This window comes from Sardina pilchardus, chromosome 11, assembly GCF_963854185.1.
Source record: "Sardina pilchardus chromosome 11, fSarPil1.1, whole genome shotgun sequence".
NCBI classification, from domain to species: domain Eukaryota; kingdom Metazoa; phylum Chordata; class Actinopteri; order Clupeiformes; family Clupeidae; genus Sardina; species Sardina pilchardus.
Window position 1 is genome coordinate 16,657,736 of NC_085004.1, and position 18,198 is coordinate 16,675,933.

Consider the following 18,198-nt stretch of genomic DNA (forward strand, 5'->3'; position numbering starts at 1 on the left):
CGCTGGGATGCCGACGCCTGGACTCAACTCTGAGCCAAGGTACAGACAGAGAGAGAGCGAAAGAAAGAGAAGAGTGTGAGAGAGTGAGTGCTAAAGAGGACCAGAAGATTGTGTGTGTTTGAGAGACAGAGAGAAAGAGAAAGAGAAAGAGAGAGAGAGAGAGAGAGAGAGAGAGAGAGAGAGAGAGAGAGAGAGAGAGGGGAAGAGGTGACAAACACATAAAGACTGCTGCTGCTGCTGGTGGGAGGAGAGATGAAGAGCAGGAGGAGGAGGAGGAGAAGCTGAGGCAGCGGATCGTCCCAGACCAAGTCACAGCTGGACAGCTGCTGCACGCTAACTTCCTCCAACGCCACGCACACACGGTCCGCAGCAGAGGAGCGGCACACAAAAGTTTTCCAGGAACGATGGGGAGAAAGATTCAAGCCTGAGAGAGCAGACGCTGAACATTTCTTTAATGGATTTTCGATCATTTCATAAAAGTTGTTTTCCAGAGAGGGAGTTTGCAACATTGCATTTTCTTTTTGAGGTACAGGCTTCACTTAGCTGAGCCGTCTTTATTGTTTGACTGCTCTCTCTCTCTCTTTCTCTCCCTCCCTCTCTCTCTCACTCTGTTTTCCCCTCTCTCTCTCTCTCTCTCTAACACACTCTCTGGCTTGCTCGCTTTGGAAGTCTTAATTCACCATTTGCGTTTATCTTATTTCCTCAGCGCTCTCTGAAAAGCAGCATTAAAAGGCTTCATTCAAAGCCCTCTGTGCCCGCTTGATAATGCTCCCCAAGCTTCTGCCTTGAGACTCCAGCAGCCCCTGTGCTGACACAGAAACCACTCTCACTCGCTTTCTCTCACTCACTCTCTCTGGGGACTTAAAGAAAGACTTGCCATTCTCATTCCCGTTTTTTCGCTCTGCCCTGGAGATTGACTGAGCGCGTTTCGGAATCTGGACGTCAAGGAACGGGAACGGGAAGGGACAGCGGCGAAGTGAAGGTGAGCGAGCGGGGTTGGATCCTCGGGGATGGGAGAATGATTGCCGGATTCAGCGCCATCAACGGACACATCAGCGGCCAGTGCCGGGTCGTGGGCTCGGGCGGGCTGCTGGCCGCGCCGCAGGTCGCCGCTCAGGCCACTCGGGAGATGGCTGTGACCCCTGACCTGTGCCTGCACTTTCAGGGTCAGCGCTTCAATGGGCATCCGCAGTCTACGTGCACGGCGGTGGGCGGTATCGCCGCCTGCATTAAACCCACACTGGCACCACCGCCACCTCCGCCACGACCACCGCTGCCACCACAACCACGGTCGGCACCGGCTCTGCCCCTGCCGCAGTCTGTGCCCGTGCCCCCCGCCGTGGCCCCCAAACCGGGACAGGGGGGCTTCAAGAAGGTGTGCCGCACGGAGGAGGCGTCTCCGTGCCCGTTCCCGGGGCTGGCCGCCGGCGTGCTGCACATGCGGGTGAAGGAGGGCAGCAAGATCCGGAACCTCATGGGCTTCGCCATGGCCCGCATGCAGGGGCCGACCGGCACCGGGACCGGGACCGGGACTGAGACCGCGGCAAGGTTCTGTGGCGGAACCGGGAGCTCGACGTGCGCCGGGTCGGCCGTGTCCGCCGGCGGCTCCGCAGGCCTGAGGCAGGTGGTGTTCTCCGGGTCCGGCCGCGCCGTCACCAAGACCATCACGTGCGCGGAGATCATGAAGCGCAAGCTGGGCGGCCTCCACCAGCTCACCAAGCTCTGCTACAAGGGCGTGCGCGAGGTCTGGGAGAGCCAGGAGCCCACCGCCGCTGCTGCACCTGCGGGCACTGCCGGTGGCACTGGCACTGGCACTGGCACTGGCGTCGGCACCTCCTCCGAGATGACCGTGCATCGGACCGTGCCGTCCATCAGCATCCTGCTCTCCAAGGACCCGCTGGACCCCCGCGAGCCGGGCTACCAGCCCCCCGAGACGCTGAGCGCGCTGTGGGGGGAGCGGGAGGAGCAGGGGGGGTGCTCCACCCAGGCGGCCACCAAGAGAGCCATGCTGCTGGAGCCCCTGGTGCAGGCTGGCCAGCCCGCCGCCAAGAGGCTGTGTGTGGGGGCAGCGGCCCCGCTGTGCTGCCCTGCAGACTGATGGAGCTGAGGAAGAGGGGGAAGATGAGGGGCGGAGAGGAGCTGAATAGGGGTCCGATCTCCCCCTACACACACACACACACACACACACATGTATATACACACACATACACATGTATATACAAACACATACACACCATACATACACATGCGTACACACACTCTCACACACACACACACACACACACATTGCTGCTGCTGAGACAATCACAGAGCCAGAATACTGTTCTCTGATGATAACCCAGCACCTGAGGCTATGCCTAGAGAGATGAGAATGGCTGGGAATGAAGAGCACTGTCTGAGAGCCTGGACAGTGTGTGTGTGTGTGTGTGTGTGTGTGTGTGTGTGTACGTGTGTGTGAGTGTGTGTGTGTGTGTAAGAGAGAAAAACGGTGTGTGAGACCAATTCCACATGTCAGAGAGGAGGGTCACCTGGAAATGGCTTTCTGCTTTTAGAGGGACCTTAATGATGTGCTGTGTCAGTGAATTGGGGATCTTGTCGCAAAACGCAGTTTAATGGATTTCCAAATCCCGCAGCAGCGCACAAGACCTGTAATTTTCTGCCATTCTTAGTGTTTCATGTGCACGAATGGTCACAAATCAATCGCCTGTACTTTTACCTGACTCGCTGAAAAAGACGTGCATGGGGTCGAATTCATTCGCCATGAAGATGATGACTTAATCCCATTTCTTTGATTTTATTCTTCATTTCTGCAGGTATTTCATTTTACAGACCATACAATAGATTCTGTAAACACCGGGATTTATTTATTTGATTTTATTTCTATGTGTGTGTGTCAAATTGCCTTGCTCAAACCTCAATAAACAAGCTGAATTCAAAACACAATATAATACAATACAACAAAAACATTGTATCTGAAACCCTGACTCCCTTTTCTCTGTGATGACTAAAGTTCACCTGTGGTTGTTTCATACCAGCATGGTCTGACGCTCGCAGCCAGTGGCAGTGAAGCAGGAAATCGCTGGGTGCTAATCTCTGATGGGGGGGGATTTTTGTTGGTGGTTGGGGGTTGTGGGGGTGGTTGAAGAGATTTGCGCGAGAGACAGCTGATTTAATGGCATACAGTGTGATAAGACTGAGCACGGAGTTCTCCCAGGCCTGCATGGCTGACAGTGGCTCCTCAGGCTGACTACAGATCTTCATTAAGATTGCCGGAGAACACAGTGCTGTGCATTTTAACCCGTGAGAGACAGGGCGAGAGAAGACAGAGATAGTGTGTGTGTGGGTATGTGTGTGTGTGTGTGTGCTTATGTGTGTGTGTGTGTGTGTGTGTCTGAGTAAGAGAGAGGAGAGAGTAAGATAGATCAGAATCAGAGTGATTGTGTGTGTGTGTGTGTGTGTGTGTGTGTGTGTGTGTGTGTGTGTGTGTGTGTGTGTGTGTGTCTGTGTGTGTCTGTGTGTATCTGTGTGTGTAAATAAGAGGGGAAAAAACAGAGAACGAGTTTTGGTGTGTTTGTGTTGAGATGGACAGGGCAAAATATATGAGGTAAGAGAAAGAAAGACAAATAGCGAGAGACAGAGAACAGAATGAGTTTTGACGGGGGCCTTAAGTAAAAACAGTCTCACCTGTCTAATTGACCTGTCCCAGGCGGCGTTAAGTCCCCCTCTGAGGGGATTCAGTCCCTGGGCCCCCATCAGTGCCTGAAAGCACTCAAGCGTTGCGCTCTGAAACTGAGGTGTGTTAAGCTCTCTCTGTGCTAGTCTTTGTGCAGTAGGTTCTGGGTCTTAGGCTATGTGCATAGGGGTCTGTGTGTGAGTCATAAAGTCATAAGAGTGTTTGTGTTTTACAGTGTGCACACGAGGTCTGGGTTTTAGGCTGTGTTCATAGTCCATAGTATAACACACACATATCTTTATGTGCACAGACTAACACAGAGACCACAGATTAACCCACAGCCATTGGACCTTCCATTTACGATAACGCCCCCTCGCCCCAGGAAAAATGTGTACATAATGTTACCAATGTCATATTTCATTGCACCAGTGAATTAATGTCAAGAACATATTTGGCACCCTTTCAAAGTAACGTTTCTATTCCCACTTTCATGTGTTGAGCATCAACAACATTGTCTGCGAATGTTGGCAGAGTAAATTAACAAAATAATTTTGATATAGCTCACATTTGTAGCATTGTTTGCAAACAAACACAGCCATTAAAAGGGAGATAAATTAAGCTTCAACTAATGGACTTCGTTTCCTGATGTTTACTAACCCTGCACATCAAAATAGGCTAATTCACTGGCAAGCTATTGTCTCCACTTCCTGCTGTCAATCAAACCTCTTAATGGGAAAACAGTGGCAGATGCCAATAATGAATGGTGCTAAACTTACACAATATTAAAGAAGTAGTGATTTTTTCATCAGTTTGAAAATAAACTAACCTGCAGAGAAGAGTCTAGCAGGCCCTGACTGTAAGGCCACTGGTGTAAGGGTTTAGACGTTAAGCTCTGTGTGTGTAAGGTTCTGGGAATTAAAGGTGAGGTCAGCAATTGTAAGCGATTTCAAGCCTGTAACAATTTTTGTCACATTCAGCATTCATATCCTTGTGATTGCTAGCATCAGTACACCGTTGAAAAAAATAACAAAAACTGGTTTCTGTAGACAGCCCAGGCCCCAAAAACTGGAGACAAACAAAGTGGAGGTGTTATACGGTAACTGGCTGTCGTGTTAACTGGCTGGACAACTGACTTTGCCTCTGGAGTTAACGTAACCACCCCCTTCTGTTGCAGATGTGTTCAGCCCATGGTTCAGCCTCAGATACCCGGCCGAAGATTAGTCTGTTTAACTCCACTTCACTTTGAAATGTTTGCGATGCTCTGCTTCGTTGTTTAATAAAGGTTTACAACGCAATGTTTTGGCGTCGTTTGAAGTGTCAGATTATCTGTAGTAGGCTAAATGCACTGGACCATGAATATGTCACCAAATAGATAAATAAATATCTAACCAGCCTAATATTAACTCCTCACATCGAACCACTAAATGAAGCTATTGGCATCAGCTTCTAGTACCTCTGCTTGCACCACAAACCAGCTGACAGTGCTAGTTGAAATTTGCTTTACAGTACTTATGCTGATAAAACAGGTCAGCTAGTATACATTATTATGATTGTAACAGGTTGACATGCCTGGTCATGGTATCTGGCTATAGTGTTATCTCGCTACAGTGACCCAAGCCATTTACTTAGTAGGCCTTCAAAGTATCATGGTTAAGTTTTACAAACGTTTAACTTTTATAATTTAAATGTAAACATAAACATAAAAAAAATGTGACTTCCAGTGCAATCGCTGACTTTGCCTTTAAGCTGTGTGAGGGTCTGTAGATGTTAGATCTACATGATCTACACAGGATGTCTGTATGTCTGTACTTTGTGTGATGAACTCTGAATAGACCTTTCAGCAATGAGCTGTGCTCAAGTCAAGATAACCCAGAAAAAGACAATCTTTACTCCAACGACGGTGAGCCATTAGAAATGATTAGAAGCCATGGCAACGACCCAGTGAAAGACAGAAGAATCAGAGGGATAGTCTAAAAGGATGATTAAACTGTCACTCTCCTTTTCGCTTTCACGGTCTAGTCAGGATTCGGGTTTGAGCTAGACTTAGAATCTATACAATTCAAATGAAACAGAAACAGAATATTCAAATATTATGTATATATGTGTGTGTGTGTGTGTGTGTGTGTGTGTGTGTGTGTGTGTGTGTGTAAAAAATGTGTTTAAACACAACAAAATAAACACACTATGATGGAAGAGAAAATATTAGCAGGTTTTATTTTAGACTGAGAGCAGGGTCTTTCCAGGTAGACTCCTGTGACACCATGGCACTTATCTGCGCAGCGTAGGACTGTGGGAGAGATACTAATGTAGCCATGAACCAAACAAAGTTAGCCCACACTCGAGACAGCCGCTCACAAATCTACAGCATGCATGAGGTCTACCTCGGTGCAATACGAAAGTAAAGTAGTGGAACAGCATTTAATGGAGGCCCAATTCCGCGCGAGCGTTGGAGCTTTCCCCCACCCGTGAGAATGTTAGTGCGCTTTCCCCTCCCGCGTGTCTGATCTCTGCTCTCTGCTCTTCACACCGTTCTGTTTTACCAAAAGTGCTTTCGGGCGGATCATAATGAAAATCTCTGCAGGCTACAAACTTCTTTAATGCAATCAATTCATCAAAATGTCACGGGCTTTCTCTTAATAGGTTTGTCCTGTACACCTTTCCACAAGAGTCTAGTCCCAATATTTAGGAGAGATTACATCTGGCTGAGTATCTGAAATGGGGGGAAAAAAGCGCCTTTTCCTTTCTGAGGGGGCATGTGGGGCATTCTGTAGTGCGCTTGTGACTATGTCTGCAACAGACACAACATTAACCTTCTCTTCGAACCCATTAAATGAATCAGAGCAGAGCAGAGAACTCAAGGTTGAAACCATACGTGTGTGAGTGTGTGTGTGTGTGTGTGTGTGTCCATATGTGTGGGAGCAAGAGAGATAAAGAGAGAGAGGGAGAGAGAACGAGAAGAAGATTAACAGTGAAGGAGCTCAGGAGATGGGATGGAGGGAAAGAGAAAAAAGGAGAGAAAAAGAGAAAGAAAGAAAGAGCGAAAGAAAGAAAGACAGGAAAGCAGGGGAAAGCCACTGCAGTAATCCACGCATGGAGGGAGCCCACAGTGTCCTCGAGACCACGTGAAGGTTATCACTCTCCGCTACTCTTATCGCCGCGGTAACAGCTTCGGCTGCGAGGCCCGACGCCGACCAGCGCTCAGGTCACCCTCGCTGTTTTCGCCTGGTGAGATCTCCTATCGACCCAGCCCGCCTGCCCCCGCCGAGAAAATTAGCCATTCAGACTCCGGCCGCAGGTGAGCGAGCGAGCGATTGTGTATGTGTGTGTGTGTGTGTGTGTGAGTGGAGACTAATGAAGGATGACTCAATGCACTGGCTGAGTGAGCGTGGAGATAAAGCACTGTGACAAAAGCATTAGGCCGTGCCGCACCAGAGGGCCGGGGCGACGCACACACACACGGGCGAGCGGGCGAGCGAGTCGGTCGGTGCGGAAACGGGCGGACGACGAGCGGGCCGCCGGCCAGAGCGAGCCGAGCCCGAGGAGCGGCGGAAGTGAGAGGCCGACGCCGTGTCTTCTGTGAGTTCATTAACGTTTGAATAGATTGCACACTCTGTCAGGGACACCAGATTAATCCGCCTCCAGAGGTTCTGGGTGAATGTGTGTCTGGGTGTATGCGTGTGTGTGTGTGTGTGTGTGTGTGTGTGTGTGTGTGTGTGTGTGTGTGTGTGTGTGTGTGTGTTTGTTTGTGTGTGTGTGTGTGTGTGTGTGTGTGTGTTTATGTGTGTGGGTGTGGGTGTGTGTGTGTGTGTGTGTGTGTGTGTGTGTGTGTGTGTGTGTGTGTGTGTGTGTGTGTGTGTGTGTGTGTGTGTGTGTGTGTGTGTGTGTTTGAGTGTGTGTTTGAGTGTATGGGTGGGTGTATGGGTGTGTGTTTGTATGTGTGTATGTGTGTGTGTGTGCGGGTGGGTGGGTGTGTCTGTATGTGTTTGAGAGAGAGAGAGAGAGTGGGAAAGAAGAAAAGGAAAAGAGAGAGGGACTATCATGGTTAAAAGAGAGAAAAAGAATTGAGAGTGATTGAGAGAGGCAAAAAGGGGGAAAAAAGCTTTGAAGAGAGTATCTAAATGGATGCAGTGCTGCCAGGACATTTCTGACAAGGCGTTTTTTAATGTGTGCTACAACCGAATGTTTGATTTAGAAGCACAAGGGTGAGACACCGTCTTGCAGTGTGTGTCGAGTCTGAAATTCTCTAATCACCATTACAACGAGCAGTAGAAGAACTAATAAAATAAATAAATGGAAATGACGAGCAACCGCTTGATTTCCAGGGGAAAAGTCAGGCTTTCCCCGCCTCATAAATGAATATAAATGCGTTGTGAACTGGCGATAAAGGCAAGCACACTATTTCTTCGCCTTTCCTTCGGAGCAGCACATGAAGAGAAGGTCTCTGGGATGGCGTGGGAGTTTGCTATCTGCTTCCCTCCAGATGCCGCCGTCCGCCCTTATCTAGAAGAATGGGCTCTGCCTCCATTTTTCAACTCCTCTTATCTGGAGATCCTTTAAATTGAATATTTACTGGGCTGATGTTTTTTTTGCCTGCTTGAACCTGCTGAAGGCATGGTACTCATCCTCATCCATCCTCTCTCTCCCTCTCTCCCTCTCTCCCTTCTCTCTCCCTCCCCTCTCCCTCTCTCTGCTGAGCAGTAGGAGCCAGCTCTTTGGCTCCCAAACAGAGCTTCATTTGATGTCGTTTGGCTTTTATAATTCAGCCAAATGTAGCAGTTTTGACTCCTTGTGTGACATGCAACTGTCACTCATCTTGTTTCCTGCTGTTGTCACACTCCATTGCATTCCTCATGGTAAGCTGCTTGTCTGTACATCACATGTGACTGGTTGCATTGCACACACATCTGCACCACATAAAGTCCATGGCCATGCAGTGCTGCGAAAGGATCATCCAGTTCAATCTTATTTTAATCAACAAAATAAGAAGAAAGGAAGTGAATGTACAAAGAAATCGGCTCTCAGACAGAAGAGGCACTTATCGCACACTTGAAAGCGACCAACACATCACTATTCTCTTTCCTTACATCTCTCTCTCCCTCTTTCTCTCCCTCTCTCTCTCATTTGTTATTTCTCTCCTCTTGCTCCACTCCTTTACATTTAGGGGCAGATGCATACATGCATACAGAGATTGCAGTGAAAACAGCGACCTGGCCAGTCCGCAGAAAGCACACATTGTGCTTTATTATTTCATGCTGAACATAGAAATCTGCAGCTAATCAGATAATCAACTCTTCACCGCCCTCTAAAAATAATTAGCCGTGCAATTAAATGGAACTACTGGCCGACAAAAAAAATAAATCAAAAGTCTAGTAATCAGGGAAATGGATTTATATAAACGATCTACCCAGCACATATCGGAAACTGTTTCCAACTTTAAAGGGATATTCCGCCATTTTTGGAAATAAGCTCATTTTCCACCTCCCCTCGAGCAAAACAATTGATATTTTTTCCCGTTCATCCAGCCATTCTGTGAGTCTGGCGATACAACTTTTAGCTTCAGCCTAGCATAGATCATTGAAACGGATTAGACCAGTACCATCTCGCCTGCTAGCATCATGTTTAAAAGTGACTAAGATTTCCGGTAATTTTCCCATTTAAAACGTGTCTCTTCTCAAGTTAGAAAGTGCAATAAGACCAACGGAAAATGAAACCTGGCGTTTTTCTAGGCTGATTTGACATGGAACTACACTCTCATCTGACGTAATAATCAAGGCAACTTGCAAACGTACCATGGGCACAGTGATATCACGCAGCATCTGAAAATAGTCCCCATAGACAACAAGCAGTAGTAGTGCCAGTAGTTTGCAAGTTGCCTTGATTATTACGCTTATTAAATATCAATTGTTTTGCTCGAGGGGAGGTGGAAAATTAGCTTATTTCCAAAAATGGCAGAATATCCCTTTAAAGAAACAACTGCATTTGTGGATCCCTGAATCAATCTAAATATACAAACAGCCACTTCAGTAGTAAAGTTGCAAACTCAGTGACAGAAGCTTTGATGCAAAATCTACTTTAGTCTGAACTATTGCAGAAGACCATTAGAAAAAAAGAAAATAGAAGTAATTTTCCTTTAAAAACATGCCTCATTCAGTACATATTTACATGATCATGTTGATTTTTAATGACAGTAATAGCGCTATAGTCTATATGCTGAAATAAAACTAATCCAAACTGATAATAACTGAATGTAACAGACACACTACCCTGCTCAACATAAACATGAGCTCACATTTGCGTGTAGTGTAAGACTGGTTTATTGCAGCGTATTAAGTCATATTTACAGTCAGTCTAGGCACAGTACCCATTTAATCTAACAGACTGCAGCTAACATTATAGCCTCTTTGACAACAGATTATAGCCTTGGATGTGTGGAAAATATATTTGTTAATAGGGTAATATTGCATACCCCTCATTGGTATTACCACCAGTGAGGTTATGTTTTCACCCCTGCTGGTTAGGATGGTTGAATAATTTGTTTGCTAACTAAATAGGAGGATACAACTACAGGTGAAGTTTCCTTGAAATCGGCTGAAAATATATAACATGGGCCAAGGACAACTCTATTAAATGTTAGCTGATCCTATTCTGATCCGCACTTCTCTTCCTATAATTCTATTGGTCAAGACTAAGGTGTACCAGAATGTGCCGTATAGAAGTTGGTTTGTCTTTACAATTATTATGACAGAAATATATGCTTGGCATATCCAAATTTATTGTTGATTACAATGACTGTATTTGGATCGTAATAAAAAATAGAATTCAGCTAAATAACTTCCATGGTGCCAGTACAGTGCAACTTATACTACTTCATTGTTTTTTTTTTTTTGGGGGGGGGGGTGACTGTAAGGTAGACCATTACTCCCAACCTATGTGGTGAGAGTGTCTCACAAATAATCTAGCTGCCACTTTCCTGCATTTCCCCACTCATCAGATATCACTGCAGGGTAACACCAGACATTTTCATGGCCTGCACTAACACACTCAAAATATGCACATGCCTCATTGCAATTCATTGCAATTTGTTCTATTCACTTTTGAACTTTGTGTAGCAAAATGACACCAATAACAAACATTTAGGCATTGCACAAGCCCAATCAGCACCACGATTCCATGTGTTACAAATCTGGGACACTTGGTGGTGCTACTATTGTGCGCTATTCTATTTCCTATGTAATTCATAATGGAAAATGATGAATTGGAAATTCAAAATTGGTGTCTACATGAAACAAAGTTAAGAGCTGCATCAATCTGCAGCACACTGACTCACAGCAAATTGTTACATAAATCATCCCTGCATCATATTGCTGCCGATGTACAGTATCTAGGTAACGTCTTATGCAGGAGAGAGGCACACGCCACTAATATACATGAAAATAAGGTGTCATCAAGCTGAGATAATAGTCAACAGGGCAGCAATACTTCAACAAGAAACAATATTTGGACAGCGAAGAGTTTACAAATTAGAGCAAACAAATTAAATGGTGTAGCCGTCTACACATACAGGGAAGTGGATAAGGTGGAAAAAGTGATGCCAATAAAATGACCTAATAACGTAAAAAAAAAAAAAGAAATGTTGCTTTTAACATGAATCAAATCAGCCCAGCTGATGCTCAGAGGTTTCTTCTATTAATACAGTACATCTAACAAGCAATCTGGAATAGACTTGCTTTTAAAAACAGACTGTACATTTGCAGCGGGAAGAATGTGGTTTTCAGCACACTATGTGCAGTCTGTTGAGACATTCCGTGCCCATGTTTTAGGTGTTTTTGCCATAGAAATACACTCAGAACAGAGGCTAACATGTTACCACAGTTGTCTATCTCTTTCTCTCTTTCTCTCCCTCTCTCTCTATCATATGGCAGGCCAAAGGGGCCTTTCCATCCCTGCTCTGTTCAGGCACTCTCCAATGGGCTTGTCAGAGCATGGCACAGTGATTGATTATGTGATTGCCTGGAAAGAATAGTTGGTTCAGTCGAGCACAGCCGTGATATTAGTGAATCGCCAGACGAGGACAGTGCTCAACAGGGAGGAAAAGTGTATTTTAAAAAATGATGTGGCATCAGACACACCTATTACATTTCCCCGTCCGATACTTTCCCAAAGAAAGGGCAAAAGAAAGCAAGACACAACGAGAGGCAGTGTAAGACAACGGGACAGACAGTAAAAATGGGGTTAGTTTTATGAAACACAGTGCCATCACTGGCTATATTGTCGGTGCTCAGTCTGAGGCACACAAACAGTGCAAATGCAATTTACATTATCTTCTTTACAACACGTTAGAGCTTAAAGCTCAGCCGGCCATGTTATTTCCCATTGTAATCAAACCAGTGTGTGTGTGTGTGTGTGTGTGTGTGTGTCTCCGCCATATTGAATGATTTCGAGCAGATGGGTGTAATGGAAGCCCTGCAGACAGTGTTGAAGGAACAGATAATGGTGAACGGAGAGAAGACAAAAAAAACCATGCATGTCCCCGTAAGAGTGAAAAATCACCAAAACAGAGGAGATCAAAAGGCCACCATCCGAAATGATTTGAAATGGCTGCCTGAGGAAAACAACTAACCAAAATTAACCAAAACAGAACCTCGGTAGTAGCTGTTCTGCCTCAATGGGGAGTCTGGTTTTGTTCTGTCACTAAGCCACCACAACATGCAGTTCTCAGGACTAATGAGATGTTTGCATGACAGAGTGAATTATCACACACCTCATATGAAGGTGTAATGTGTGCTTTGTTGTCTTTCAGACACATGGCAAGCAAATTGTTCATTTGGTGAATAAAAGGAAGCTAAACGCTGAGGAGGGGGAAAAAAACTCAATTCAATTCAGATGAGATAAGCTGTGTAAAGTTATGTTAATAGCGAAAATCCCCAGACTCAGTTAGGCCTGTCACTGACAATTTAATAAAAGCACAGAAAAAGAATGAACAAATTCAAAGAACTGCATCCCAAGATTTTAGATTACGCCTCCAAACAGTTTTCTCAACTTGTTCAGGTTCTGACAGCAGAGATAAAGAGGAGACAAATGTCTGTCTGATCTAAATTGTTTCTTGCTGATGACAAACTGCAGTCAGTCTCCGGCTCAATGTTGCACAGAGGCATCATGCTGCTTTGATCTTTTCAACTTCTTTGTATTGAGGATATAGAGTCAGGGAATCAATGATAGAGTCATTGTGTTGATGATAGACTCATGCCAGGAGGTGGGTTGGTAAGCAATGTCATCAAAGCTCAATTTGTCTTTAGAAAGAATAAGGTAACTGAACAACAAATTCATGAAGTGATTTAAAAAAAAAAAAAAAAGTTACTCTGCTCATCAATCAGTATTTGAAGGCACATTTGCCTATTGATCTAGACTGATGACGCATGACGCACGAGGTCGGTCTGTCCCACATTCCATTATTTTAACATCTGCATGTTTCATTTATGTAACCTTTCTTACCGTGTTTTTAAAGGTCTTGGATGCTGACTAGACGCTGAGAGAGAAATGTTCTCTTGTTTATTACAGAATTTTCTTGGTGTCTTGTTGTTGTTGTTCAGACTGACAAAGCCCCCCCCTCCGCATTTGACATTTCAACCAAAAACACACCCCAATGAGACACGCCGCAGTAGCCTACCAAAGGGGCTGAGAGAGTGTTGGTCATTGCACACTGACCTTAGGTACACAGTATGGGCACTGCTTAAGAGGTGAGTTCAAGTGGTCATGAAGGAGAGGACAGGCCTCTCTCCCATATACAGTATAGTCCCATGGCAGCCGCGGTCTTAGCACCAATGAAACACCTAAACAAAATCGAATTGGTTTACATAGTTGAGGAAAAAAAAGACTTCATGGTCTTTATCTTATACAACTAGCTAATTTGAAATGAACCTCTTTCCTCATTGAGAATATGTTTCAATCAAATCAGGTCAAAATGAGTGGAGAAACACATTAAGGATATAGGTCTATCTCGACTCAGTTATTGGGTGCTTTTAGTCTAGGACTGGTAGGCTACCTTTCGTAGAAAAATGGTCAAATATAGCTTTTTTTATTTTACGTGTCAGCAGTTTCATTTCATAACTGCTTTGTGCTTGGATTTTCCAACGTTACAAATCCCTGCAATGTTTTGCTGCCATCTAGTGTCTGACGACGTTAACATCGTGCTTTTGTAAAGTATGGGGGGGAAGGATTCATGTTCACATGCCTACCCTCTTTATATTATAGGTTTGAAAGTAATTGTTAAAGTTAAAGGTAATTGCTTTCCACAACAACCATTCACGCACAATTTCATTTTATAGGCCTAAGCTAAAACATAGACTTTGTAGGATAGCCTACCAATTTTCTTCTTTACGGCATAATATTAATAGTTCATACATATTTGTTTTTACAATCGATTTCAACGATTTCTTCATTGCTGTTATTTTTATCGCCACTATATCAACCGGTACAAAAACCACGAGGAAAAAAATCTTAGCAGAGGATGGTTTCGATCCATCGACCTCTGGGTTATGGGCCCAGCACGCTTCCGCTGCGCCACTCTGCTGCGGTTACCATTGAGTTGACCATTCGGCTTTAAAGCTACAGCGTCACTTGTATTAGTTCAGGCTTCCTCAACGTGTTTACTTTGGAAATGTCCCTGTTCCGTTAAACGCCTAAATAAAATAGACGAGCAACTTCATTTATCGTTATGAATGCAGAGTGGCGAAATATAAATATAAAGTAGCCTGAGAGAGTAGGCTGAGAGAGAGAGAGAGAGAGAGAGAGAGAGAGAGAGAGAGAGAGAGCACGTTTCTCCGTAGGCCAGCTTAATTCTTGAAGTGGCTGCTGTCACTTTCTGCCAGCTAACATTTAACGCCATCGAAACAGTCCATAAAGGTCTGAGGTGAGGTCTAACATCAAACCAACGTGTGTTGAGAAATTCAGGAACATTAGGCGTTTAGCCTACCTCATTATAGCTAGGTGCTGGGCTAGGTGCTGTCCAATATCCTCCCCTTTTTTTGACTCGCATGAGCTCAGTTCAGTGAAGCCTGCAGGTCATAACAAATGGAAATTAAAAACTGGAAGCAGCTAATATCCAATAGAACTTAAAGGTGCTTTAAGCAATGTTGGGTCACTTCTATTGAACTATTGATGTTCAAACAACAGCTGGCTCGCTCCTTCCCCTTAGGCGGCTGCATAGCCTACTGTCTACACTAGATGGCGATGTGATACTTTCCCTCCCTATTATATATAGGCCTACTGTTCCCCTGGCAATGTGATAAGTACACTCTGTTTTATGTGTATGGTTGATGATTATGTACATGTTGAATGGTATATGAAAGAATTGATTGATATAACATGTTGCACAGGTATGAATGTAATCAAATGTTTACCTCTCTATTTTGGCAGTACCTAATGTGTGGATCATTGGGGACTGCTATGTTTGCTGTGGAGAGGAGGTGGCAAGGAGGTCCCTGAGCTCTAACCTGGGACTAAATGCAGGTGAAGTGGCTTGGCTGGGGTCGACTGAGGTGGCATAGCATCCTTCTCCTTTTTGCCTAGTCCCTGAAGAGTGGATCTTGCCCCCCCCCCCCCCCCCCCCCCCAGATGACCATTATCATATCTGCGTCATCGATGGGGATCCACAAACCCCAAGAAGATCGAGTATGGGTGAACAGTGTGATGGCCCGCTTTGTTTTGGGTCTCATGCCCCATCCACACATAAGGCCCTTTTCCACCGACAGAGAACCGGCTCCGTTCCCGTTCGCGAACCAACATTTGAAATGTTCGTCGTGTTTCCACCAAACAAAATCTGGTTCGGAACGTGGCCCTTGAGCCAAAAAGTTTGGACATCCCTGCTATACACTGTTCACAAAAAGGGAACATTTTTAAAAACACATCAGATCTCAATGGGGAAAAAATATGCCGGATATCTACTGATAAGGACTGGGTAATGTGTTAGGAAGAAAATGATGCCACATTGTTTTTTGAGGATGAGGACTGAATACAAAGACCTTACAATCAAAGGAAACATAATGTGGCAGGCTAGTCCATTTTCCCCAAATTTCTTTGCAGCAACTCATAATGGTACTCAGTATAGTTTGCATGGCCCTAACATGCTTGATGGCATTGGAGCATGCTCAATGAAACTTTTCTCAACCTTCAAATCACTACTCAACCCTCAGCCGTCTCCTTTTCAGTTCAGACTTAAAGTGGATATAATTGCCTCATTTTCTACAAACATAGTGGCGGCAATCAGCAGTCAATTCTACATGCACAAGACACGACAGATGACACGACAGATGAACTCCAGCACAATTGAAACTCTAAATGCATATATTGTCAGTGAGTGGCTGTAAAAGTTGAATATGTTTTTATGGTCCAGGACCAGGCTTAACCAGGAAGGTATTCCATCAACCTCCCTAAATCTAAACATCGCTAAGTTTAGCCAGAGTTTTATTCCATTAGTGTGGCTTACTTGAATCCCAGAATGAATGAAGGTGGCGCAATCACTAATTCAATTTGGCAATGTATAGTGTATTGGTGTAGGTTATGCAGAAGTAAATCTGTCTGATTTTCTGACCATGACATCCTATGTTTTAAACCCAGCTATATCTCTAGTGTGATGTCTCATTTTATTTTGTTCCGTTCATTCAGCATGTGTCATATTTGTGTGGATAATGTTTAAATGGACATGTGTTAGACATAAACTGGTGACGTTTTCATCAACATCCATTATTTTGTTTCATTGCAAAAAGTGCACTTCTGGCACTTTGGGGGCGGAGGCAGAGGCTAGGCAGGGCCTTGCTGAATATTCACTGATTTTATGCAAATATCACCAGTTAACATGATCACCAGCCAAACTGGCACACCGGTGTTGCTGTAGCCTATATGGTAACTGGCTATCATGTTAACTGGCTATATACAGCTGACTTACGTTACGTTAACGTAACCGTCCCCTTCTTCCACAGATGTGTTTGTCTGTGTAACTGCAGTTCAAATATAAATGTTTGTGATGCTCCACTTTGTTGTTTAATAAAGATTTACAACACAATGTGTTGGTGTCGTTTGCAGTGTCAGATTGTCTGTAGTAGTTTAAATGCACTGGACCATAAATATGCCACCAGAAATAAATACCTAAACAGCATATGAACTCCATGTGGGTATTGAAGTGGTAGGCTACTAAATTAAACTGCTGTCATGATAACCAGTCATCTACCTGCTTGCGCCACAAACCAGCTGATGGCTTGCAGCAATATTTACTAAGAGTACTTAGTAATAATGTATTGTACTGTAAAACAGGTGGCCTATGAAGTGAAATGTTGAACTGAAAGGAGCATTTCACCCATTTGCATTAAGCTTATAGTTAGAAACCCAGTCATATTTTTGAATGGTCGTGCATCGTTCCCTTATTTTCCCCTGAGATGGGAGAAAAAAGCCAAAAATGTACTTCTGGCTCATGTGGATGAAAGCCAACAACTCCCAGCATTCCCTGCCTTTCACTGCCTTACCAGAGCCCGTTTACGGAGAGCCCTCCCACCAGAGCCCATTTATGGAGAGCCGGTCCACTCGCTATTAACTCCATTGTACATGCATTGTACCTGCAGTTCCAACTGCAGTTCCACTAGGGGCGATCACGAGCAAGTGATCAAACAATGGGGGGCTATGGGGCTAGACGGCTAAATTGGTCTGTTTCACCTGATTGTCATTAAAAAATCGAAGATTGGATTTTAGTTTCTGCAAGCTCAATATAGGTTATAGGTCGAAAGTTGAATGAACAATTACTTAAGGCCCTTTGGTTTCTCACAGGCTTGGTCGTTGTTGCCACTAACACACTAGCACCCTGCTAATGAATGACGTCATTGACACGTTTGAAAGGTTTTTTAGAGCAATTTAGGGACTTACAAAATCTAATACTCAGCCGTGTGTATTTTCCTTGACCCCCCTTTCACATGCAATATTCCGATTTCTACACAAAAAATTATATCCAGAGAAAAGTGGATTTTAGGAGAAACTCCATTCAACTCTAGTTGCAGTACCATGCGGAAGTATTCAGCGAGTGGTCGTTCTCCCCTTATTAGACATTCTCTGCCTCCCACTCTCTATTCACCTCCATTGTACCGAATTTGGCTGCAGTTCACCTAGAGAGCGATCGTAGGCGAGTGCAAAATACATGGACCTCTATGGAGCTAGTCGGCTGAACTACATCATTCTCCTATATATCGTCTACAAAATCCAAATACTACTGTGGTTTCCGAGAGGTCGACAGGGATTGTACGTCAAAAATGGAATAATCTGGGGGTTATGGCCTTTTGTTTTCTTACAGGTTTGGCAGTTGCCAGGTTCTGCTAGCATCTGGCTAATGAAAGCCGATTGGTCAATGAAGAACTCAATGAAAAACCCACGCATGACGCCTGACGCATGACGTCATCCGATTACAAAAACCTTGTACCGAGTATGAAATACTATCTATTAGTGTTGCGCGGGTGGGCTTTTTTAAAAACCCGCCCCAACCCGAT

General features: G+C 44.7%; 1 protein-coding gene and 1 non-coding gene across 2 annotated transcripts; one reads left to right on the top strand and one right to left on the bottom strand.

Moving 5' to 3' along the window:
- The first annotated feature begins 718 nt into the window (after nucleotides 1-718).
- On the top strand, nucleotides 719-2,978 carry LOC134095753 (protein enabled homolog). The gene has a single exon (XM_062549424.1). It carries the CDS (start codon nucleotides 1,019-1,021, stop codon nucleotides 2,096-2,098), a length of 1,080 nt encoding a protein of 359 aa, XP_062405408.1. The 5' UTR covers nucleotides 719-1,018; the 3' UTR covers nucleotides 2,099-2,978.
- An 11,193-nt stretch (nucleotides 2,979-14,171) lies between these two features.
- On the bottom strand, nucleotides 14,172-14,243 carry trnam-cau (transfer RNA methionine (anticodon CAU)). The gene has a single exon. It is a non-coding gene; the product is annotated as a tRNA-Met (tRNA).
- Between the last annotated feature and the right edge of the window lie 3,955 nt (nucleotides 14,244-18,198).

What these genes read in the sequence shown, in the direction of transcription:
- LOC134095753 (XM_062549424.1), top strand. Translation starts at nt 1,019, where the DNA reads ATGATTGCCGGATTCAGCGCCATCAACGGACACATCAGCGGCCAGTGC.